The sequence below is a fragment of the Aulonocara sp. 'chitande type north' Nkhata Bay genome, linkage group LG11, assembly GCF_057382095.1.
Source record: "Aulonocara sp. 'chitande type north' Nkhata Bay isolate Kocher_YH1m ecotype deep benthic linkage group LG11, A_spYH_male_GT1.1, whole genome shotgun sequence".
Classification (NCBI taxonomy): domain Eukaryota; kingdom Metazoa; phylum Chordata; class Actinopteri; order Cichliformes; family Cichlidae; genus Aulonocara; species Aulonocara sp. 'chitande type north' Nkhata Bay.
Window position 1 is genome coordinate 8,543,196 of NC_141354.1, and position 25,611 is coordinate 8,568,806.

General features: G+C 44.0%; 2 protein-coding genes across 7 annotated transcripts in view; one reads left to right on the plus strand and one right to left on the minus strand.

Moving 5' to 3' along the window:
- The first annotated feature begins 103 nt into the window (after positions 1 to 103).
- Positions 104 to 14,214, plus strand: rgs22 (regulator of G protein signaling 22). 4 transcript variants are annotated; one of them, XM_086310382.1, is made up of 25 exons: positions 104 to 203; positions 293 to 321; positions 419 to 481; positions 561 to 743; positions 837 to 922; positions 1,627 to 1,742; positions 1,863 to 2,589; positions 2,696 to 2,857; positions 3,072 to 3,249; positions 4,339 to 4,461; positions 4,891 to 4,992; positions 5,497 to 5,549; positions 5,935 to 6,103; positions 6,595 to 6,687; positions 7,192 to 7,361; positions 7,460 to 7,622; positions 9,068 to 9,232; positions 10,846 to 10,917; positions 11,441 to 11,599; positions 11,787 to 11,966; positions 12,052 to 12,240; positions 12,321 to 12,491; positions 12,747 to 12,846; positions 13,394 to 13,501; positions 13,598 to 14,214. In XM_086310382.1, exons 1-25 carry the CDS (start codon positions 182 to 184, stop codon positions 13,612 to 13,614), a joined length of 3,600 nt encoding a protein of 1,199 aa, XP_086166508.1. In that variant the 5' UTR covers positions 104 to 181; the 3' UTR covers positions 13,615 to 14,214. The 4 variants fall into 4 exon arrangements, with proteins under 4 accessions (XP_086166508.1, XP_086166510.1, XP_086166511.1 ...); XM_086310384.1 differs by having other exon boundaries at positions 12,097 to 12,240; XM_086310385.1 differs by having other exon boundaries at positions 2,007 to 2,589.
- vps13b (vacuolar protein sorting 13 homolog B) overlaps positions 13,785 to 25,611 on the minus strand; it is a 301,321-nt gene continuing 289,494 nt past the window's right edge. For all 3 annotated transcript variants that reach the window (XM_086310380.1, XM_086310381.1, XM_086310379.1), the window contains 12 exons: positions 25,406 to 25,602; positions 24,445 to 24,563; positions 23,382 to 23,832; positions 22,975 to 23,133; positions 22,571 to 22,799; positions 20,610 to 20,786; positions 19,296 to 19,466; positions 17,833 to 18,009; positions 16,707 to 16,809; positions 15,145 to 15,313; positions 14,955 to 15,035; positions 13,785 to 14,728 (listed from right to left, as the gene is read on the minus strand). In XM_086310380.1, the coding sequence (XP_086166506.1) occupies positions 14,480 to 14,728; positions 14,955 to 15,035; positions 15,145 to 15,313; positions 16,707 to 16,809; positions 17,833 to 18,009; positions 19,296 to 19,466; positions 20,610 to 20,786; positions 22,571 to 22,799; positions 22,975 to 23,133; positions 23,382 to 23,832; positions 24,445 to 24,563; positions 25,406 to 25,602 (2,282 nt within the window). In that variant the 3' untranslated portion in view covers positions 13,785 to 14,479. The remainder of the gene's footprint in view (positions 14,729 to 14,954; positions 15,036 to 15,144; positions 15,314 to 16,706; positions 16,810 to 17,832; positions 18,010 to 19,295; positions 19,467 to 20,609; positions 20,787 to 22,570; positions 22,800 to 22,974; positions 23,134 to 23,381; positions 23,833 to 24,444; positions 24,564 to 25,405; positions 25,603 to 25,611) is intronic.

The following is a 25,611-nucleotide window of genomic DNA, read 5'->3' on the forward strand; positions in this document are numbered from 1 at the left end:
AAGAAGAAACTCTAAATTGCATTAATTTCTCTGGTCCTGTCTGGTTAAACTTTTACTGCCCCCCCGTGTTTTGAAAATGCGTCCACTTCCATAGCAACCTGGACTCACAGTGATTGAGTTTGACTTTCTGAGTAAGCCCGTCTGAAAGTACTGTCTGCCATTTTTATTTTTAAGGAAAGGCATGTGTGGATTCATTTCAACAGGTAAGGGCAGCACTTTAAACACATCTCAGTTTACTCATGTTTTTACAACTAGCGTGTTGGAAATTTGAGTTTTTCTTTCTCTTTGCAAGAGTTTCTCCGCCTTACTGTGGACAGTTTTGTGAGTAAAAGTTTAGATTCCTCATATTTTCCCCAGTCTGTTACAGCTCGGACAGAATGTTTGTTTTTTAAGCGTTTTAATGTTGATCTTCACACAGGAGAGCTCTCTGGCCTCTGATGCTGTACTGGCTCACTTCTTCAATGATTTCCTAAGTGCGCCGGTAATGTAGGCCTGACATAGATATGCAGAACTTTGACATGGCTCAAAGCAGTTTTCTTACCTTCGCATGTTTTTGCCAGTCTTTCCCAGAGGCTTTGCGGTACAACCGGGAGACGGGGCTGTTTGAGATGGCGAGTAGAGCGGCAGAGTTTGTCTCCACAAGAATCCGATCAGCCCTTTACAACAGAAAATCACAGCTTCTTGCTGTTGACCCGTCACTGCTCACCAAAATGCCCCCAATAGACAATCATTACGCTGTCTGTGTAAGTAGCTGCTAGCAAAATGTTTGTGTGTGTTTGTATGGAGGGGTAGAAATCTCTATACTGGATTGAAGAACTTGTCCCTGACATTCACAGTGCCTGGACAGAGAGCGAGGAATGCAGTGGATCAAAAAGGAAAGATTCCCCTTTTTCCTTCAAAGTGATTGTTATTATGAATACAGGTAAAGTGTTAAATCCTGTTGAAACAAATGTTTTAATGCATTTGTTTTGCAGGCAAGTTTCATCTCATTTTTACCTACATTTTCTCTTTACCTATGAAATGTGATTTCTTTGCAGTATCCAGACAGTGTGCTAAGATGCCTTGATGCTGACTTTGCTGTCTCCTTATTTTATGATGAACAAGTAAAGTCTGGGTCTCTTTTTAGTTTAGTTTGCAAGTGTTTTAACTTCTAAAAGAAGTATCGATTTAAGATTGCTACTTTCAGATCTGAGACTAATCTCTTCTCCGTCTTTTAAGAAGCCTAAAGGCTTCAAGAATCTCTGCAGAGAGAGCCATGCTAACTTATAGGCTGCACATAGAAGAAGCAATACAACAGCAGCCATTTACAGGCCATTCTTTTGAATCTTTTGTCTCGTCTCTCTGCCTCACCAGCTGTGGCACATGGCTGTGCCTACCTGAGAGGTTTCTACCTGTTATAAGGGAGTTTTTCCTTTCTACTGCTGCCAAGCACTTTCTCATCTGATTGTGGGGTTTTCTCTGTATTATTGTAGGGTCTTTTTCTTACAATAAAAAGGGCCTTGAGACAACTGATATTGTATTTAAATAAAACTGAATTCAACTGAATTAAAAAAAGAATGTTTTTAAGAAATCTTGCTTGTGTATTTTCCAACTGGCAGTGCCTCCTCTCTCTGTGATTTTCCCCAGACTAGCCAAGCTTCTGCTTCAGTGGGACCCAAACTTGTGTATTCACAGAAGGAAAAGCAGTTCAGTTCGGACCACCCTGTCAGCCCCTCAACTGCGTTCCTTAAAATTAAACACGGGTAATACTAATGTAGTAAATGTCTTGTCCCGCAGTGCAGCAAAACAAAATGTGTTTGTATCCTGTGAGTATAAAAATAAGAACTATGTGTGTCCCATGTTTTTATTTCCTCACATCTCAGGGTTTATGAGCACACGCAATCTTACATGTCTAACATCTCTGCAAAAGGAACAACTTATTCCAAAAAGCAGTGACTCAACCAGATGTTACTCCAGCTGGTCTGAGCCAGAAAGCCTGTGTTCCTTTCCCCCTTTGTCCTCATCAGGTTTCTCCTCTGCTCACCTTCAAAGTGGGAAACCTCAGGAACTTAAGAGCTCACAAACAGAGCTGGGTGTCTGCTCTGGGCTATCATCTGTTAGTAAAGAGAAACACCTAAAAGAGATCAGTAGCCTGGCATCTCATTCTCCCGAACAACACTTGGAGTACCTGGCTGTCCAAGTGACTGAACAGGTGCTTAAAGACACAATGAATGTTACGGATGGTCCGAACCAGGCAGACACTTGGGAGTGCTTCAGCAAGTCAGGAGATCAGGCAAACTGTAGCAGCACAGACAGATCCTGTAAATGTGACCTTAACCGACATCTCAACAGAGGAAGACTGGAGGGGGAGAAAGAGAGAAGTCAACGTGGCAAGAGGGGGTGTGGATGGGATAAGAAGGATCAGGAAGAGGGGAGCAGAGCCACAAACCAGGAAGATGTCCCTTATACTTGTTGCAATGATACAGGTTTCTATGGAAGCTTGGATAAGTTTAGGGAGTTTTTACAAGGAACGTCAGGAGAGAAGCTCCTTAATCTCTGGATGGATATAGAGAGACTGAAGGCTGCACGGGACAAAGAGCGGAAGCACAGGTAAACACACCTGTCTTATTCTGCAGCTCGAAAAGTTCTAAATATTCAAGCAGAATTTATTGTCTTTTGTTAAGTGAAATAAATTTTCAATGTGGTATTGTTTCAGGTATTTGGTTCTCATGAGAAGCTGCTACCTGCTGAGCAGCAGTCAGTTCAGTCTGAATGCGGAGCTGCTCTCCAGACTGGGACTGACTACCTCCCCCTGCTGGACAGAGGACAAACTGCGCTCAGTTCAGACCTGCCTCACTGAGCCTCTGCTCCACTACTGGTGAGATTTGCAGTGTTTATCTTCTAAATGTCAGTGACTGTGTCTAGAATGCATCCATAAAAATGACCTTTACATTTACTCCTGTATTACATTTATTATTTTGTTGTCTTGTATAATTGTTGATTGTGTTCTGTATAAACTGGGTTTTCATATGTTATAATTTTGCATGTGTCTAAATCTTCTAATGAAATTATGCCCCCTCTCTTTTCTGCAGGGTTCCTCGGTTCTGGACATCTCTGTGCCATCAGGAAGACCATAGTAACTCCTCTGATGTGGAGCTGAGGACAGGGTGGTGTTACAGCTCTTCTTTGGGCTCACAGCCTCGCTGTTGCTCAACGTTCTTACGAACTGACAGCAGCTCGCCCCAGTCTTCCCATACTGTCCGTACACAGGTAGGTGTATTGAGATATATGTTACTATGTGCTTATAAGCTTTATGGCAGGAAATCAAGCCCACAAAAGCATCATGAATAAACAACCCAGAGTTTTTATCAGTCAGCAGTAAAAAAAGGATTAAAAGATAGATTTTATCCATCCATCCATTCGCTTCCGCTTATCCTTTTCAGGGTCGCGGGGGGCGCTGGAGCCTATCCCAGCAGTCATAGGGCGAGAGGCAGGGTACACCCTGGACAGGTCGCCAGTCTGTCGCAGGGCCAACACACAGGGACAGACAACCATTCGCACTCACATTCACTCGCACATTCACACCTAGTGGCAATTTGGATTATCCAATTAACCTATCCCCACAAGTTGCATGTCTTTGGACGGTGGGAGGAAGCCGGAGTACCCGGAGAGAACCCACGCAAACACGGGGAGAACATGCAAACTCCACACAGAAAGACCCCGGCCTGATGGTGGAATTGAACTCAGGACCTTCTTGCTGTGCGGCAACAGTGCTAACCACCGTGCCACCGTGCTGCCTCATATGCGTGATTCATTTGAAACATACTGAGACCTTTGATGAGCATCTGCAGAGTGTTCACATCTTTAACTCATATCAGTGCAGGTTGAGAAAGTGCATACAGGGATAAAATAGTGTCGGTAAACCACAAAACACGGTCTTTACGAGCGTTCTGTGCCGATGGCCACATCTTGTTTATACTTGTATAAATTGTTCAACTTGGTAGTTTCTCCCTCTAGTCATCCATGCTCCTCCTGCATGCACTCTACACCCTGCTGGGGTCCTCTCCCACTGCCATCTCCTGATTTGTGAACCACTGCAGGAAGTGATTTATCAAACATCTTTTGCAGTCTAAAAACATACAAAACAGAGACAAACGGGAAAACTATTCAAGCTGTGTCTTTGCACGCTAAGGATTCACCTGTTTTGATAGATTTTTGTAGTGACTAAACAATGTACTGTGGGAAAATAATTTTAAAGCCAAAACAAATGAAAATCAACTAGTTTTCACTCCAGCTTTACCTAGTTATTTTATATAAATGCTATATTGCATTTAAAGTTTTTGTATTGTATTTCATCAGGTGATGTCCAGCAGAAGTCAACTACAGTGCACCACAATGATGGAAAAGATGCTGCAGGCTCTTTGTGCTGAGTCTCGTGCTGGCTCATACTTCACACACTTCTGCGAACAATCTGGAAACCAGGTACAAACAGCTGCAGATGTTAACGAACTGTTTTAGAGAACATGAGGCAGAAAAAAAGAAGCTCGAGGTAATTTAAAAGTGGTGCCAAAGAGTTTCTTCAGCTGAGCAGCTAAGACTATTGTTTGCAGTTCTCCACAGTGCTGTGCTGCTGTAGATGATGGCAGGTTGCTTTGTGCTTTGTGCTATTTGTTTGTGAAATGCATTGCTGTCATTCTCCTTCATACAATTATGTGTAGCTTATGTTTTACCCTGTGCCACATAGATTAAGAATCTGGGCTCATGTATGGAAACTGTTTCTTTTTAAAGCTTGACCCAACCACTAACTTGTGCTCTAACCGTTATAAATTCACATTAATGGATTGAAGTACATGTAAATATAAGTCAGCTGACAGGGTTTTTGACATGTTCAACACTGTTTTCCTGTCCCAGCTGTGGGTGAATGCACTTTACTTCTGGACTGACCTGCAGTATTACCGTGAGCTCTTCTACCAGGATGGTCTGGACCCTTACAGAGTGCAGAGAGAGGCACAGGTCAGCACACGCAAACACACAAGCTGTTATCACTGTCAGTGTGTATGCACCACACAAAGATATGACACTAATTCATTCAGTTTGATGCTAATGTTGGCTTTTTAGTACAGTTACTGCAGGAAACAAGAAGCACATGCAGTGTTTTTGCATGAAATATGAAATCTTGGGTCTGTATATTTAGGTGTATTTGGTTATATGCCTCTAATAAAAGAATAATAAAATATTGAGAGAGATAAAGAGAGCTCAATTAGAGAGGATGCCAGGAAAAAATCACCAGTTATAATAAGGTAAAGCTGAGGAGATCAGATGTCTTAAATAAGCAGCCAGTAGTTAAAAGGCAATAAAACAGAGGTTGTGTATTAGATTTTCTATTATTCTCCCTTTTACGCATACGCACGCACGCACGCACGCACGCACACACACTCACACACACACACTCACCTGCCCTTGTGTACGTGATCTGTTAGCTTGCCACTCCCATTCTCCTCTCTGCTTCTCTTTCAGCCCTCTTCACCCCCTCACACTAAGCAGAGAGATTTAAACTCCCATAAAAACAAGTGAGTCAGACCCCCCCAGCTTTGCGCCAGTCCAGTCACCCAGAACCACCCAGCCTGACTGCAGCTGGCCCAGGGAGGAAAGCAGGCAGTTCTGGTCCAGAATACCTCACAGTGAAACCTATTTTCCTTCAGTTAACCTTTAGTTCACCAGAGCAGTGACATTTAGATGATCTTTCCATAATTCTGAGGCCAAGCGGGGTAACTGACTGACATTTATGTGGTGTGAGGGCAGCAGTGATGAGCGATAGTGAAGACTGTGTGCGAGAGAGCGCAGCGGTGGTGAAGAGAAACGTTTCTGACCTTAATACAGTTTTATGACTCCTTCTTTCCTCGCCTCTTGTCTCCTCTCTTCTCCTCAGTTCCTTTACTCCACATATCTTTTCAGCTCTGCCAGGAGGTGCTTTGGTGTTGATGAGAAGTTGAGAAGGGAGGTGTATGACAGACTGATGCCCCCGTTTGAGGAGCTATTTGATAGGGTCGAGGAACACGCACTGAACATCCTGGTGGAGGCGTGGACCACGATGGTCAACAGGGACACAGAGTCTTTCCAGCAGGTAACCGCAGCGCTGCATTAGCACACGCTGCTTCATAAACTTCAGTTTATGTGGAGAAACTAGGCTTCCTTGAGTATTTCTGAAGGTTTGATTACACTGAGGCCTAATTAAAGGAGAGATTGCTTTAAACATGGATAAGCATCTGGTTTTTGACAAGCAAGAAAGTGACTTTCCCATGTGTGTGCTAGTGTTTATGTTGCTGTGTTTAGAAATCCAGAAAGATCAAACCGATCAGGCTTGTTAGTTTGAGGGTAAGGTTTCCTAAAGAGCCTTGCGGATTGGATTTAGATAGTTGCAACTCAGAAAGTGTCCATCACACTGTCCACTTTAATTTAAAAGCATAAAAGACGAAGAAATGCAGCGAATTCTCACATTTCAGAACCTTGAAATATGGACACTCAGATGTTTCTGACTGTAAAAATGATTTAAATGATAAATCAGTCGTGAAAATATTTAATGCTTAGTTTTTGTGTGTGTGTGTGTGTGTGCAGGTAGCTGTGCAGGAGGAGGTGCGCTCCATTGACAGCTGGGAGTACAGAGAACTGTGCAGCCTGTACGAGGAATCACAGCTGCGACTGGAGCAGGTCAGATCAGCATCCAGCAGTAATAAGATCTATAAAATGCTCGCACTGAGAGTTATTAGGCAGTAAACACACCTGCGAGCGTGAAACGGCTGTGTAAACATAAATGTGAAAATGTATTGCCTAGTAACAATGTTGATTATCTACTGCTATGAGACTGCTTTACTTGGCACAGATGCATTATTTGCAATGATGTCATACCGCTGGTAAAAAAAAAAAAAAAAAAGAACAAATGGTCTTTAGGGTGACTTTCGAACATCTAGGAGGCAGGATGTAGCATGGTTTGCAGGAGAAACATCATTTAGCTTTAAAGCTTTATTTTACTGAGGATTTGTCCTCAGCTTGCATTTTAAAACTGGACCTTCAGTGATGAAGTGCTGGATGCATCTTTGTGTGAATGGGTGAAAATGTCTGGTTGTCTAAAGTGCTTTAAGTGGTCAGTTAGATTCGACACTATCCGTCCCACTGTTTCCATCTTCCTCTCCTCTCGCTGCATCTGTCCTGCAGGGGGAGCAGTGCAGCTCCATGCTATCTGCTTCATCTATTACACCTACACACACTTCTGACTCTTGGTCCAGAGTGTCTCCAAATTACCGTGGTTACCGTTTAGGCTCCTTACTTCGTCACCGCCATGAGATCGGGCACTTCATGTCTTTCCTACAAAATCAGAACGCCAGGTGAACTGCAGATTTTAGACTTTACCTGTAATATTCATAAACAGTTATAATATGAAATATATATGGAAACACCATCCAATGGATTTGCTTTTGTTTAGTATCCATCTGATGTGCTGGCTGGATCTGGAGCAGTATAGGAGGACTCCTCGGCAGCACAAGGCTATCAGGCAGGAGAGATCAGCATGGATTGCTGCCAGATACCTCAACAGGAAGTACTTCTTTGGCCCTGACAGCCCTGCCATGACAGAACAACAGAATGATGTAAGTCAGCCCATCTAAATATTTTAAAACCATGTTAAACGTACCCATGTTGACTCAGTAGTAGAGTTATTGTCAACTTCCTGGGAAAGCCTCACAGAGACAGAGGAAGTAGGAACAGGCCGCCCGTGACATGACTATTCCAAGATGGGATTTGAGCTCCAGCTGAGGATCAGCATCCAGATTTGATAAACAGAGGCTGCTGCAGCTCTCACACAATTCCCCCATCTCCCTCCTCGGGACTCCTGCAGACTTGACGCTGACAGCTCTGACAGCGGGGTGTTGGCAGCGAGCGGGAGATGAGAGAACATGGTTGGAATTAAAAGGAGAAGAAGAGGAGAATGTTTGGATCCAAGAAGACAGAGATGATCAGCTCCAGCAACGAGGACAGTAGGATGAAATCTGTCCTGACGTTTATAGTGGGAGATGAGGTTTCTGGGTTCTAAGATTACTCCACGAGGGTGTGGTGCGTAGTCAGGATGAGTAGATGGGACATGCAGCGGTTGGCGTGGTTTTCTCTTTGGGCCCACAGAGATGCTTGTTTTTCTTACGTGTCACAGGACGCTGGTTCTGATGTGATTTTTTTAGCTGTAATGAGAGAATCTATTAGTGAAATTTGTACAACTGCCACGCAAAAAGGTTGATGTTAGATATTTTTGCCACTATTTTATCTTTTTTCTATTCATTTGTCTCATCCCTGGGTTGCTGCATACATACAGCGGTTGCAGTTAAACAATAGTCTGATGTTGTTCTTGGGTTCAGATAGGCATGCAGCGCACTTGTTGGCATGAATCTTTTGTCTGATTTTTTTTTCTTTAGTCACTTGTCATCCTCATCTCATAAATACCATCAGAATAAATATTTGAACTGAGGATTTGAATTAGAAAGCCAATTCCAGTGGAAGGATCGGGCCTGGCTGCTGTTCTTGCATCTCAGTGTTGGTTCTTGTCTGCGTGAGCAATGTAGAGAGACTGACAGCTTTACTGCTTTGGCCCTTCATTCTTCAGTCACTCAGTCATCCAGTCACAGATTGGCCCCCTTTCATCTGCTCACTCCCACCGCGGTGCCATGACTGGTTCTCATTTCTGAAGCGAGTGTATGCGTGCACGCGTGCCTGTGTGCGTGCAGAATGAGATGAGAGAAACTATAAAGGAGATATAAAAAGAGAGACACGGCCAAATCGATGCATGAAGACAGAAAGCAGAAAGAGGGGAGATGAAGAGAGCAGTGGGTTTGTGGGAATGAAGAAGAGCACAGCAGGAAGCACAAAGGAGAGGAGCTGTCAGTGGGGTTTCCCCACTGTGGGCAGTTTTTCTTTCTCCCGTCCACCTCGACCGTCATGTGTTCCTCGTATAGAAATCTATAGACGTGTCCGTTCAGTCTGCTTCAAACACGTGCAGCCATGAGCCGGCACTCCCCCGTGTTCTTTCCTGTGTGTCTGTGTGCAGATTTTGCATTTGGCAGGTGGAATTGAGCGTCTGAAGTTGGAGTGCCTCTCAAACCCAGTCGTCGTGGAGATCCAGGACGTCGTGAGGAATCACATCGAGAAAACATGGCTGCCTCTGTTTCTGTCCACAACAGAGTTCATCGAACGGCAGAAACGCAGACCAGAGGTGGACATACTCTCACACTTTCCTTTACAAAAGACGCCAGTGAATCATCAGCTATTTGACTCATGCAGGTTATACTGAAGGTCCATTACTTGAGAAAAACAATGGTTAGTAACAGTGGAATTTATACACACTGTGAGTGCAAGGGCGAAAGTTAAGTACTGTGATTACATCAATCATAAGCTAAGGACATATTTTTCTATTCTAACTGGAATTTCTCAGGTTGGCTGCTGTGACCTCTGAAGGCATTTGAAAGATATTTTTAGCCCCATTTCTTTTCCTTTTTGCCTTTCACAGGCCGCTGTTGTAACAGAACATGTTCTTAATGATGTAGTTAAAGGTTACATTCATTCCTGGTACGTGTTGTAGTAAAAATAGGTATTTTACAAAAGCATGGCCCGTTTGTCGCTCAGCTTCACCTGGCATCTATTCAGCAAACTGCACAGTCATGGCAGTTTGTGCACGTGCTGCTGATAGCTTTAGTTAACTTTAAAAAGGTTTTAAACTTTAAGTGCCTTTAATACAAAATAATCTCCAGAGTGAAGTATACAGATTTTGGTGATTCCCTGAACAGCAGGACAAAGTTTGAATACTGGATCGGCTGTAAAAACATTCCATAGGGAAGTATCCTTTGGACTTCAGCGACCTCAGCATGTTGATATTTGCAGTTTCGAGTAAAACACCTGGAAAATTCTCTTAAAGAGACCTCTGGCCTAATGAGAGTTTAGTTGTACATAAACTCCGTCATGATATATAATATCTGTCGTAAAGTAAATGCAAACTGTTCTCCTGAAGCCTACACTTGAGTGAGAACTGTTCTTCCGTTTTGCTGAATATTTGTTGTAATATCACTTATTGCAAAGCTTACAACATTTCCTAGTTGTCTTGTGTTTATTTGCACACATCCAGCCTTCTAATACGCTTTCATGATGTCACCGAAGTCAGCAGAGCACACTGAGATTAACGATGCTGCAGAGAAGCCTCTTTAACAAAGGTCAGGAGATTTAAGACACTGAATGATTAAAAAGAGTAGAAGTGATTTTGACCCCCTTTGATCTTCTGCTTCAGCTGTACCACGTGCACGTGTTTGATTCCTGGAGTGTAATGGTGCTGAGAGCAAACTGATATAGGAAGTCAGGCGCACACTAATGTTACGTGAGCAACCATTATGCGCAATTACCCTGCAGTCACTCTCTCAGGTTGCCTCATCAGGTGGAAACCCATAAACCTGGGATTCTGCTTCATTATGTTATCAAGTTTAGTCACACTGATCCTCTCATTAGGTAATGAGAGGCGGACATAGTTTAGCATTACACCGTGCAGGAGGAGACGAGCGGAAGGTGGAAAAGCTGGTTAAGAGGTGACGAGGAAGACGGCGAGGTCGTCTGAGACGGATGACATCAGGGAACTAAAGAGCTCGCTAGGAGGAGATAGAAGGAAATGCAGACGTGGGGCAGGTTAAAGGTCTAAAAAAAAAGAAAAAAAAGAAGTGCAGGCAGAGCTTTGGTTACAGCCAGCAACAGGGAGCAGTAGAGAGGTCTGAGAAGTGTTCCTAGTTATACTCCCTTTCTGACGTTGGACCTGTTTGCTTGTGTTTGTGTTTGTGTGTGTGGCAGCCACAAGAGGTGGCGGGCAGGCTCTCACAGCACGTCCACCGTCAACGCAGAGCAAGAAAAGAAGCCTGGAAGGTAAGGAGAAATCCTCCAGGGGAAGCTGGATATTTTTTAAATGGATAAAAATAAGGCATTTCCTGGCCTGAAAGCATGTGCGATTTAGTTCATGACTTGGCTTTAAGCACTGGCTTTGTCAGACACCATTTTGGCCTTGGGGTTAGTTTTCTCAAATTGGATCCAGAATAAATAAGATTAAAGCATCATTACTAACCTTCCTTTAATAGTTTTTGGAGTGATTTCCACACAGCTCTGTTCCCGTCCTCTCATCGCAGGACACAGATATAAAACATGTACATTTCACATTGGGAGCAGGATGATTACAGGAAGACGTTTTCATACATGATTGTGACCATCACGTTTATGATCATGATGTCATCACTGGCAAATAACGAGTATCATTATCTCAGTATCTGTGAGCTAAGAGTGGAACTCAGAGGTCAGCCGCTGTACAGGAGAACACTGTACTGTATCGGGGTAGGTGATGGCAGACGGCGTGTCACAGATAACCCAAGGAATCCTGCGTCATGTGTCCCTGCAGGCCGAGGGCTTGTGGATGAGTTCCACCAAAGAGATCCTGCTGTTCCGACAAACCCTGCTCAACCCTGTCACCTGCCAGCAGTTCCAGGACTTCGTCTACTCGAAGGGAGGCTTCCTGGAGAATGATGTGCTCTTTTGGTTAGAGGTGCAGAGGTACAAGGTAAAATATCTTGTAATATCTATAAGAACAAATGCTTTCTGGAACAAAAAAAGAAGCTAGCCCTAGTTTTCCTATCTCGGTACAAAAATTCCTCAATGATTGCAAACATTTGTGGAACAGTGGGAACACAGAATTGTTCCCATGTTACTTTTCATTCCTCCTTTTCCCTCTTTGCTTTTGAATGCAGGACCTCTGTCATTCCCACAGTGATGATGCCACCATCCAGCAAAAAGTCTCCACAATCATCAGCTGTTTCATCAACTCTTCCATGCCCCCGGCCCTGCAGATAGACATTCCTCCCCAGCAGGCTCAGCACATTCTGGAGAAACGCCACGAGCTGGGCCCTTACATCTTTCGAGAGGCTCAGGTACTCGCGTCGCATGTGCGGGTCGAACATTTACAGACTTTTTTCTCTTGTATGTGTGCTTCAAGCTATTCTTCTCTGCCCGTAGATGTCAGTGTTTGATGAATTACTGAAGTTTTGGCCCGAGTTTCAGGAGCTTATCAGCAGCATCCAAGAGGAGCAACTTATTCCTCTGCTGCAGGAGAAACGAGTCAAGCACAGAGCCAGAGTAAGGAGACAGAGAAGGAGGGAGGAAGAGGAGGAGGAAGAGAAAAACAAAGGAAGGAGGAGAGCCCAGGTGAGGAAATGACAGCGACACAACATAAAAATCTGTGAGGGGAAAAAAAAACTTAATCAAAAATCTAACTCTTTGTTCAGGAAGACATGGAGAGTCAAGAGACCAGTGTTACAGAAGAGGATGAGGATGACGAAGATGATGAGGAGGAGGGGGATGATGATGATCGAGATGAAGCAAATGAACCAGAAGAAAGAAGTGAGAAAAAGCAGTCGAGCACACGGAGCAGAGTGTTGTTCACACCCACACAGACGGTGAGGAGCTGCCATGTGTTTGTCGTGCGGGTAAAGCTGAAAATGTGTTTCAAAAAAATGAATTTAAACCAAAATCAACGATATCCTTCTATGTGGGAGCACAAGATGCTAAAATAAAACCCCCTGACAACACAAAGTCCAAACAAGGCCTCGTCAGTCTCGACCACAGACCATAACGGAGAAACTCGATGCTCTAATTGAACCGTTTTTCTAATCATGTTTGATGCAACTTGATTTCTGGGCATTTGTCTTCAGCTGTCGTGGTCCTACTCCAAGTATATGGCAGGTCTGAAAAGAGAGGAGGTGCTGCTGAGGAGACGGAGTCAGCTGGAAACCACCTTCTCCACGGCCTCAGGTACTTGCGCGCGCGCACACACCGCTTTTTTCTCTGAGCTCAGCTAGGCTCCCATATCCACGGTTTTTGACTGCTACTATTCAGATTAAATGCAGGAAACCATAACAATGAAATGACATTTTGCCTTTTTCCCACAGTAAAATCCAGGCTACATTTTCCAAGGCTTTGATATTACGCGGCAGTTGAAGCCAAAGTACTGTCAAACTGACCTGCTCCACATGTCTGAACTGTCTCATTGGGCAAAAGTTCAGCCAAAACAGCCACTTCAGCCCATCCATTAATTATCAATGTTCTGTGAACGAGTCAGTTCCAGGCCATAATGAATGAGGATACATGGAAATGAAGCATAGTGCAAATGGTGTTTTAATGGGATGGTATAGAGGAGCGATGCTGTTAGGATCACAGATGGAGATCATCACTGATGTCTGCGGCAGCTACACGTGTGACAGAGTCCACACGAGTGCTAAACATAATGTCTTTAACAGATAAATAGCCCTTCTTATTCTTAATGACTGCTGTTTTTACCGCGTCTTCCTCCCCCTGCCAGAGTCCTCTTCTAACCGTAGCATTAAGTCAGCGAGCAGCGAGCAGAGCTACCGGCAGCCCTCACAGCGCTCCTCCAGAACAAACAGCAAACAGTGTAACAGATACAACCGTGAGTGGACATATTGTAGAAACACTCTCTCAGCAGCCGTTTTGTCTTAGACAGGACAGGCTGGGCTTTATTTTATTATTATTTTTTAAACTGCAGGAGGTGTTAGAGCCTGAAGTGAAACCAGAGTGTGAGGAGTGACTCCATGCAGCGTGACTTTAACAGGGGAAGGTGACCGACGCCGTCATCGGAGCGCCAGCGCTGAAAACCGAGAGCTCCGAGGCTACTGATGTCAGAGTGTGTGACAAACACCACGCTGTGAAACGCAAATCTCTGACACTTGAGATAATTTCATTTGTTTAATAAAAAGTTTCTCCATTAATATATTATAGATTTAAATCTTCCGTAGAGCTCAGTGGTGAAACAATACAAAAGGGAACATTAACATGTTTGCATCGTGAGGGATTGGCATCGACAAAGAAAACAGTGTTACTGTCAAACAAGTGTTACATTATCATCTTTAAAAAACATTTTGGTTTAGCATCTAACATCCATCAACAAATATATAATATTGCACTTCACATTGGCATGAGACACCGACTCATAAGCAGAATGTAAACACACAGAGCTGCTCGTGCAGAGTGAACTCTTCCAGATGGGTTAGTTAGGAAAGGCTCCGACTGCTGCGGCCTGCACATTTGTATCTGTAACGGCGACAGAGCTCTGATTGGATTTAGTGTCCACTGTTTTTGTTTTTCCACAATTAAAACTGATCCCACTAATGTTCTTTGTGACTATGTGGTGACTTTTCTTTATCAGAAAATATCTTTCAAAGGCAATTTCTAGGAATTCTAGACACGTCTAAGGCATGGTCGACCAGGTGAACACATTTAGATATAAAACCCCCTCGTTTTTACACCAAAATGTATGTTTTGCATAAATGAGAAGAGTCAAAGTACAAGATACTTGTTTTTTTCACATTTTACATTAAATTGAAAAAATTGTTTCTGAAGCTGAAAGCCACACGTGAGTTTTCACGAATCAGTGGAATCCAATGCGTAAGGCTTTGTTCTTCACCATGGTGAACTTGCTGACAAACACTTTTGCAAAAGCGGGGTCCACCAGGTAGCGATAACACTTGGTGACCGAGGGCGGGGGCTCTGTGAGCGTCACTGGGGGCTGCAGCTGGAGGGAAGCTGCAGAGGGGGAAAGAAACTGAGAGGCACGCATCACGTAATCCACCAGCCTCCGATACTGCTGCTCGGACAGACGCTCACGAACACCGTCGCCCTGAGAGAGAGAACACACACACACGGTTACACTGCTGCTGCACCTGCCAGCTGCAGCAGAGCTAACTAAATCATACATCAAGGTTTAGGAATGCTTGTGCACACTGCTGGAAGAAATTAGTCTGGTCTTAATTAACTGCGGCACGTGATGCCATTAACATCAGTGCAGGAGTTAGAGACTCCGACTGTGTGATCGCTGCACAGCTTCATTACTTTTACAGCCTCACCTCAGCATCACTAGTAACTGTCTGCTGCTGTAACGTGAGTGTGAGCTCGCCCTGCTGTCCTGGTTCCTGCTGACACTCCACCTGGAGGCGGCAAGTGGTTTAACATTCACGTCATTATCTATAAAAGGCCCACGAGTTGTTCTCTGAGAAATGTCATCAGACTCTTTAATTCTTTGTGTCTGTGAGTTACCTCTGTGATGGGAAAGGCCTGCTGCTGGGTGTCCTCGCTGAGGCTGACGACAAAGAGCACCTCAGACGTGAGCAGCAGACAGCCGGCGTGCTCCTGACCTGACCCGCTTACGATGGTCACATCCAGGGACATGTGGAGCTCTGGACGCCCCAGAGACTGCAGCATTTTCCTGCAGTCAGAGAAAGCAGGGACGAGTAGACGCTATGAAACCAGCTGGAATCTTTATATTACCCTATAATTTAGAACTATAGACACAACTCCTCCTGCATGACATTTGTGTACATGTACACACGCACAATGAAAGCCTCCATTCAGCCTGCTAACATCAGATATACACTTTGTCTATAAACACGAGACCAAATGTGTCTGCGTACATCCTGTAATTTACATTTCTGCTTGTTCTCAGTGTGGTTCCTATTACACACATACTCAACGGGGAAATATGTGAGCAGGAACTGAAGTGTTCAGTCATGTTTCTCTGACAGTGTGTTTACTTTGGAAGGCAGGTGTTCGGATTGCGGAGCAGATGTTGAGGCAAACACAGTAGGGACAGTTTGGGTCTGCTCAGTGTTACTTTGCTCAAACAGGCTGACCCCTCAAGTGTCTGGGCTACCTGTTGTAGTAAAAATAATTGATGGACGCCTGATGGAAACCAGTTTGACTTCTCTGCAACACAGGGGAGCATTATCTCAACATTTGTGTATTTTATATCAGGATATAGATTTCTTTAATCTTCCTCTAACATTAGCAGAAAAAAAGGCCCTTGAGTGATGAAAACTCAAGTGGAATGTCAAATTTGGAATTCTTCCTGAAGGCAGATGACAGTCGACACTGACTGCTATTACAAGCAAATGTTTGATAGCTATGGAAACCAAACTAAATGAGAATAATTCTTCAGAAAATGCCATAAATGCTTTTTCTGCAGCTCCCGATAACCTCCTGGATACAGAGGCCTCTCATAAATCTTTATGATTACATTAAGAGTTCCAGTGAGAACATACTGGAATCTTTGAAACACTGAGATCTGACGCTGTATATACAGCTCCTCGGAGCCAAAGGTAACCTGCTTGGCAAGCACATGCAACCTTTGTAAACCGAGTCTCTCCAAACTACTCAGGCATGCAAAGAAAGGTGTTCCCCCTCCATGTGAAGGTACTGGGAAACATTTCTGGATAGACTCAGAGTTAAACAACAAGAACAATTTCTAGCTGGCGGCTTTGGCAGAGTGCTTATAAAAACCTTTTAACATGGCTCGATGAGAACAAGGGAGGGCAAGCTGGCTACCATGTGTGGGATCAAGGTCAAACATCTTTGCAGGCTTGTTTGGAGGGGGTAGGTGGGGGGGTAGGTAATGAACTCTCCAAGGTTTTTTCTTTCTTTCTTTTTTTAAACAAAACAGCAAAATGATGAGAGGTAATGGGGAGGAAAAGAACAGCAGATCCTGGTGAGAATCCAACAAAAGCAAAGAAGCAGAGGCGAGAACACATGTCCCACTTTTGAAGAAGAGCTGGGCAAAGGTAAAGGAGGAGTTGGCGGGAATAAAGAGCGGCTGCAGGTCATACCAGACATATTTAAGATGGCTGTTTGGGGCTAGAGCAGACTTTTCTTCTGTAGGCAGGTAGAGCTGTTTGGGAAGCTGCCACAGTCCTGCTCCATGAAGGATCCCTGCAGAAATCAGGACAGTTGACAGCTGAGTTTTGACAAAACTGTGGATTATACACATGCTCTGCGTCTGTGTTTCATATACTGGTAAAAACAAACACTGATTAGGATGATTTTGCGTGCGCGTATTTATGCCATTGTGAGTTCATAACCCCAGTGCGTGTGGTCAGTTTTCTTTCAACCCTCTCTAGCTGTCAGCAGAGCGATGGCAGCAGCGAGCCAGTGAAGTCATCAAGTAGTTAAAACAAAGCAATAAAGAATCCAATGAGCTCCATTAATGATGTCACTGCAGTGGTACTCGGCAATGCTGCGCAGCTCTGAGTGGGTGTTTGTGGATCCATGTGATTCATAACAGAGCACAAATCAGTGAACTTGATCTGCATGTGTAACCAGATGATTGGATTTTTTTTTACTGAATATATTGTCGGAGCGATTGCCAGTGGGTATGTTAGTGTGTGTGTGTGTCTTTCTGCTGATGATTAAGTTTGTGTGTCTGCGGAGCTCAGAGGTTTCAGGTAGATCAGAGCCAGGCCCTGGGGAGGTAGCGCTCTTTTATGGAGCTCCTCATCCTTCTATCTCCAATATAAAAAACAAACAAACATTAACTCCACAGGATTAAACTGGCTGTATGTAGAAGTAGTAGCATATGTAGGCAGGCCTGCAGTGTGTGTGTTTCAGCTGCTCTCTTCTGGTTCCTGGCTTATTAACCCTTAGCTCCTGCCTGAAGCTGAGAGGCGCGAGATCGCCCATGCTCTGACAAACTAACTCTAATCCACACATGTGTTCATTGTTGCTGAGAGCTCCTTGGAATAAAGACTTAACACACAGTCTGTGCTAGTTATATCTCAATAGATCAAAGAGCTCACTGCAGGACATGATGGGCTGACAAATCCATTTGTAAATAAAGCTATCAACTTTTTTCTGTCCAAAAAGTTCTTAAATCATTGGCTGGTCTTCAGAAACAAAATAAGGAAACATTCATGAATTTATTACGAATGCTGTTATCTTTGACCGTGCTGAAGTTACCGTATCCAGTCTGGGAAACCAGTTCTGCTGCTCCTCCAATGGGCTTGGTAAAAACCCCCACTATGCCTTTCCCCACTCCAGAAATCACCCCTTTGGCTTTGCTACCAGCTGAGCTCTGCATCTCCCAGTTCCTTTGGAAGTTCTGCATGGGCTGGTCCACGATGCCGGCTATTGCTCCTGACAGAGAAAAGGAAAAAGTCTCTTTCTTAAACTCACCAAAAGAAAACTTTAACAAAATACAAAACGCTCAGTGAGTTCAAAACACCTCTCTAGATTATTGATAAATTGGTATTAAACCAGTAAATATAAATGACACAGGTATTCAGACATGCTTTTAACCTATAGACCATCCACTGTGATAGATTTACAGTGCATCCACTGTGATGCAGACATGTGGGCAGCTGTTTGGTTCCAGTCAGTATATAATACATATAGGAGTCTGATTTGAGACAGACTTGAGTTTTATTGCCCTCTGAGTGTTTATTGTGTCCCTACTGTGCTGTCTCCACCACTCTGTGTCACAGCTCTCACCACAGTGTGAGCACCTCTTTGAGAATGTGCCAGTGTGCAGCAGATGAAATGTGCGTAGGCAGAATGTGTTATGCATATGAACAGTGGTGAGAAGAAAGTATTTGGCCCCCTTCTTGATTTCTTTTTTCCCATGAAATCTTTTTGTCACACTAAAATGTCTCAGATCAAACAAATGTTTGACAAAGACAACCAGAGTAAATATTAAGGAGAAAGAAGCAATCCAAACCTACCTGACCTTATGTGAAAAACTAATTGCTTCCTAAATCCAATACGTGGTTGTAGCAGCAAGAACCGCAATCGAGCATTTGTGATAACTGGCAATGAGTCTTTCATATTGCTGTAATCTGGTTCACACTTCTTTGAAAATTTTTAATTCAGACACATTGGAGGGTTTCTGAGCATTAACAGTCCACACTTCGACTAGGACACTCCAGGTCCTGAAGCAGCAAAGCAGCCCCAGACCATTACTCTACGCTACCATGCTTGACTGTTGGTGTCTGAGATGCAATGTGTGCATCTCCCACAGATGCCGTTTTTGTCCAGTCTATTTCTTATCGTTTAATAATGAACTCTGACCTTAACTGAGGCAAGTGAGGCCTGCAGTTCTTTAGATGTTGTTCTGGGTAGGCTCAGAGGCCTTTTCACCTAATAAATGAAATCATCATTTAAAAACTAAATTTTGTATTTATTCGGGTTATGTTTGCCAAATAAACCCTGCAACAGACTGACAACCTGTCCAGGGTGTTCCCTGCCTCTCGCCCTAAGACAGCTGGGATAGACCACCCCAACCTGACAAGGATAAGCGGAAGAGAATGGATTGTACACACACATATATTGCTCATTTCAAACATAACTATATTTTGGGGGTTCATTTATTACTTAATAAGACAGCTAACTGACTTGTTTGAAGTTTGGTGTTCCTTCTCATATACCTAACAAGCTAATGCCGAGTCGTGACAGTCCCTGTCTCAGTCCGTCCCCGAGGCTCTCTGGCAGCTGCCGTCTCCACTCCTCCTGCCTGGTGTAGTGCTCCTCATCCAGAGACAGACGGTCCATGTTCCTTGCCAGGCTTGTGGCTAAGTTGGTGATGGAGGTTAGGGTGCCTAAACAGAAATGAGAAATTCTTATGTTTTCTCAGTGTCTCTAGTGGCAAGGTAGAAGTACTTTTATGAATTAAATCACAGATTTAAAAACTTCAAATGAGAACATGATTTCCAAAAGTGCCCTTCACACTGATCTGCTGAGAAGACTGACTAAAGCTGGGCTTACACTGTGCGATTTTTGGCCCATTTTGAGACGATTTTTGAGTCGTCTCGGCCCGATTTTGGCCTTTATCGTGCGTCGTGGATCGTGTAGTAGACGTGGGAAAACGAGAAGCGATTAACACCTCACGACCAGCTCCCGATCATCAATCGATTGGTCGTGAGGATTTCAAACCCTCACGACTGTCGTGAGGGTGTCACCGCAGCTGCTCACACTGCGCACGCGCAAACACATAAACGTCGGTGAAAAAGACGGAGTAGCACGGCAGTGCAGCGTATGAGCTGAACACAAGCGATGGAGGCACTTGTAGAACTTTGGAAAGCTCATCCAAACCTTTTCGATGTGGCCTCACAAAATTATCACGACCACAACAACCGTGAAAATAGTTGGATCTACACTACTGCTCAATCACAGCTGACTGATCAATGTTTTTCATTAGCAATTTAGCAAAGTTGATGGTGGTGGCGTGCGTGTCTGTGTGAGTGAAAGACAAAGAGGGAGAGCGAGCGACAGAATTTCCGTTATAACCTTCATTTTATGGACGCACAGTGTGAGCACTTGCATCAGAGCATCGGGCCGTATAGTGTGAGACCCTGATCGTGAGCGACGAACTTCTAACCCCTGCGAGTCAATCGTGCAGTTTGAGCGGGAGCTGAATAACGCGACTGAAAAAAATCGCAGTGTATGCCCAGCTTAATGTTGAGGTGGACACTAAATGTTGACTTGTGCTTTTAACCATGTCTGCCACAAAACAAAAGTGAAACACATCATTTTGTGTAACTTGTGTTTGTAAATGTTATTTGAGTCATTTCATTTATCACACGGGAGAAATGCCATAACTCCATGAGATAACTTAATCTGATGCTCTATAGTCTATATTTGTTGTGTTGTAAGTCTTGTGTGAGACTCACATGGAAACTCTTCCATCTTTGAGTCCACAAATAAAATAAAGACATAGAACAAAGACTGAGCATTTATGTTACCTTTCGAAATATGTTTGACGAAGGAGGTGGTCCCTCTGGACACTCCACTGACAAAGGCTCCAGGCCCACGTGTCAAACCCTCATATGGGAGGCGGAAAAAGTCGGATACGCCGTTACCGATGCTCCGCACCAAGCTGGCAGGACTGCCCAGGATCTCCAGAGACCCCACAACCCAGCCTGAGACAGACACAGTGTGCTGCATGGTTACATTTGTGTAGAGCAACACTACAGTACTGCACTGTGACGATCTGAACTAAAACAGGATATTTATCCATATTCTCATGGGTCGTACTCTTTGCACTGCATTCTGAGAAGTCACAAAAACTCCACTTCCTCAAGGCTATGAAACATTTTAGCAAACAGTCACAAACCACCTTCATCCAGAAAAGCCTGGACTGAAAGCAAACGCTTAAATAAACTAAACTTTAACTGTGTTATTTCTGGAGTGAGTCTCATTACTCAGAATGAACATATTTTATATTTTCATGCACGATACAATTAAAAGAAGTTTTGTATTCAACAGATATTATCCCCTGGAGAGTCTTAGAAAAATGCATACACTATTGGTCTTAGAGCCACAAATCGACCCAAGGCCCTCCAGGGGTTAAAAACATTTTAGACACTCGCTCTTAGGAGGAACATTCTTCACACGTGCGCTGTGGATAAAGTGTCCTGTGTTTGCCAAAAGCAATTTAGAGTGGGAGGCTCTCTCAATCACAACAAGTCACGGAGTAACTTACAAAGTATTTCACATCATGATTAGATTTTTAAGAGTTCTTATCTCAGTAATACACACACAGAGACACACATGCATGCACGCAAAGTCTTGCATGAAATCACACGTGTGACACAGCACAGGATTTACAGCCTCCTACTATCTCACCTCTCTCATTAAACCATAGAGTCCCCTTCAGATGGCACGGCTCATTGATATTTATGCAGTGACAACTCCATCACAAAAATCAAATAGTCATTTCTCAGGACGCCGGGCCCCGCTCGGCTCTTATTCTCTGTCAATTTGCACTTGAATGATGGACTCTAATGGTAGGAAACCTACTCTAGTGGGGCCTCGTGGTTGATTCGGCTTTATATGGTTTCCCAGTTGTGGTTTTGGTAAAGCATAAAGTCCTGACAGGAGCTGATGTTTACAGGCCTGAGTCATGCCTTTAAACACACACACGTGCTAGAGTGTATGCAAAGATAGTGTGTCTATTGTCCATAAGGCTTTGTATGTGCACGGATTTACACATGTGGGCGCATGTCTGATCATAGCGCTGCACATCCTCATGTTAATCAGTCCCAGAATGCAATGTTTCCTGGAGCCCGGGTCTTTATGATGACTCAGGAAGAGGAGAAGGCGGTAGGGTGACGTGTTGAAATACGAGCAGAAATGAAGGTTCTAACGAGAGACAGCGGGAAGGAAGCGTCTGGCCAGAATGGTGATTTCTGATGTGGAAATGACTGGCTTAAATCAGACCATGTGTGGAGGCTTTGACTAGACAGGAGGACAGCACAGGAGAGCGGTATGGAGCTCTTACAGGGCCTGATAAGTCAGACTTAGACATGGTGACCGCTAAAGGATTAACCAAAACATACTGCCAACAAACTGGGTGTGAACCGTGAGTTATTGGTCAAAACTTATGATACACCACTGAATAATGACAATGACAGAACATAAGTCGTTCTCAGGCCACTGGTGATTCAGGTTTTGCTTCCTGGAGCTCAACAGTTTTCCAGCAGCCCCGGGGTGTATCATTTGAAAGATCAACTGTAGCTGTGCTGAGAAGAAATGGCAGAATTTTCTTACTTCATGCTGAATTCACATTTCATTTGGCAACCGACACCACAAATTGTGACACCAAGCCCATCATAAAGAGAATGTAGGAAAAAAGTGCATCATCTAGTGCGAATACAGGTGTTTGAGGGTAAGAGAAGCTTTATAAGTCCTGTCTGCTACCTACCTGCTCGGAAGAGGGCTCCCGCAGCATAGTGCATGGCCAGAGCATGGACGAGCTGTCTGGCTGTAGTGCAGAATGGCCCTCTCTCAAAGAGGGAGAAGGACAGAGGAGTGTGGTCTGAAGCAATGTACAGCTTCAGAGAGGCATGGATACTAACTAGCAGGTTGACAGGTTGGATGGTCAGCTTCTGCAGCTGCACGGGGTGGACCAATGCCTGCGCTGACTGGAGAACCTAGATCACACATCACAGTTATCAAAAGAAATAATTCTCAGACATATTCCACATATCATTATGAGGTTGGATGCTGCTTCCTGTCAGTAACATAAGGTTCCATTGTAGTTATAAAGATTGTCAGAATGTAGCAACTAAAAGCAGAAATAAAACGATCGTGTCATGAATATCGCACCTGCTCAGGGAGGGTGGAGGTTGCTCCAAGTTCTTTGCTGCACCGGGTCTCTGCAGAGGCAAAAGCATGGGTGGGGATGTAGGTGTGGAACAAAGTCTTGATGTAGTAAACAAAAGTGTCTTCGAGGTAGACTCTGGCAGGCTGGAGCTGGAAGGAGAGCTGAAGAAAAAGAACCTATTCTGAGAATTGCTTCTTCACAATTGTTTGAGAGAAAGTAAAGTCATTTGGACAGAGATTATGCTGATCTCTTACAAGCTGTGACAGCTGCTGAAATGCTTTTAAGCGTGATTTTGTTTTGCCTCCAGTAAAAATGAAATCATACGTCAGGTAAGTTATGACAATGTGTTGGAAGGGAGAGTGCGGTTAGCAAACAAAAATGCACATCAAGAGATGGGAACTAATCGAACCTCCTCCACCGTGCATCTGTCCCCAGCCAGCGTCAGCCTCATCTGCAGAAAACAGGCGCGTTTGAACTCATTCATTGCTTCAGGGGACTCAGTGGGGTTGGCATCACAGCTCCACAGACTCCCAGGTTCAACTCCCCCTCTCTGATCTTGGCACAGCAGCACAGGGAAGTGGAAACTTGCCCGGTTATACAACTGGTTGTCCAATTGCAGACTGGAGCACCACACCTCGATGAGAGATGAGTCACACAGCAGAGCTGGGATGGCTGCTGTACCCACAGAGGGGTCAACGGCTAGCTCCGGGGGCAGGGAGATAGGCGTGGGAGCCAGGCTTAGGAGTAGCTTGGTTAATGTGAGTCTCAGGAGCTCCACCGAACTGGTGGGACTGGTGATATCATCACTTAGCACCATGCTGGCCTCACTCAGGAGGATGCAAACAGACAGTGTGGAAGACCTGAAAACAAAACAGAAATATTAACCAAAAAGATCTACAGTGGGAAGAACAGAAACGATTAAAAATAAATGGTATTTACAAATGAAAATATAGCAACAGTTAAAGTAGCCATAAAATTATTTGTCATTTTTTGGGTACAGTCAGGAAACCTTTCCAGGCTCTGATTATTTGTAAAGGATAATAAGGGACCATCTACCAGAGCACTTTAACAAAGATCATTGTCTGAGGTAATTTGTTTACATTTACCTAACATGTGATTATATTAATATCCTGTTTTGCCAAAATGACAAAGCAGCTTGCATGTGTTGATGTAATGGAATAAAGCTGTAATACTATGTTCTACTGTACAACTAACCACGCTCATGACAACACTAGAAGGTTTTATTGCCCTCCTGTGGTGAAAATGATGCCTGTTTCTTCATGTTTTGAGTACTGCATGAAAACATAGCTGTTAACAGTAATCATAAAGCAAATGGAAGTGAACACAGTAATAGGCACAGGGGTAGATAGCTTGAGGTTAGGAACAACAACATGCATGCTTGATTTCTCGTGGCTCAATTATGTGGGGAACATAAATCGACAACAATAAAACCGCTGCCTGTGCACGCATACCTGCTGTGTTGGTTGATTACAGTGTCCACGCTGCCCTCTGGTGCCAGAGACAGAACCAGGGTGCCTTTCTCATAGGCCACGTCTATGTAGAGACAGCCAAAGCCTGGCAGGAACACCACCTGAACAGCAGCAGAAAACTAATGACTAGACATTATTTGTCACATGATACTTTGAAGAAGAACTTTTACACAGTTCTAGCTCAGGTCAGTGTGTGTATGTGTGTGTTTCAGAAGTTACACGTGTCTGACTTTAACCTATGCCACTCTAGGTTCAGAGTCATCACACAGTCATGTGAAGAAAGGAAGTAGATCACTGCTGAACGCTTGGCTAAGCAGTCATAACAAGTCTAGCCTTTGACTTCTCACCCCTACCACACAGGTCAAATTCAGACTTCACGGTAACCAGAGATACAGAGCCTCAACCACCCCACCCCCGCCAACCCACAGCTGCCTAGACACAACAGTAAACATTACACATACTGCTCCTTAACATTTTGCTAACCCTACATTACTACCCCAGACCAGACCGAACATTCTTACCCCGGATCACCATTTAACCCCAGAACACGCACAAAACGAAAAACTAACGTTGCGTGAAGAAGGTTCCGACATACCTCTAAAACCTGATTTTCATTTGTAATGGATCAGCCACACAAACCAAGCTTAATTGTTAACTTGTTTTCCTAATGCGAAGCTAATTTAAAAGAAAAATAAGTGAAAACCTGGGTGCTTGTATTTTATCATCATCATCAGTCACAAGACTGTGACGGGGCTAATCTTCATTACCAGCAAAACATAATGAACTCTGGCTCCATCTAGCTGCTCCTGAGGTTTTGTTATCACTGACATCTGTGGTGTTAGGAAAGGTGTTTCTGTGTGTTTAGGTCAAAAGTTCAGATTGGTCTATCACTAGGAGGAGGAATGACTTAAGTGGTACATTTCTTCAATTACTACTCTTTTACCTGAGTGCCAGGGCAGTTGATATCTATGGGGTCTGTCCAGTCGGTGGTGCTGTGGTCCGAGGTGTTTTTCAGCAACAATGTGGGCAGCATCTCTTTCTGCTTGCACTCTGGGAAACTGGAAAAGTGGTAATAGAGTTCATGGTGCAGGGAACAGTTAGCAGGCAGAGCACGACAGTACACCTCAGTCCTTGGAGTTTCTGTGAAAC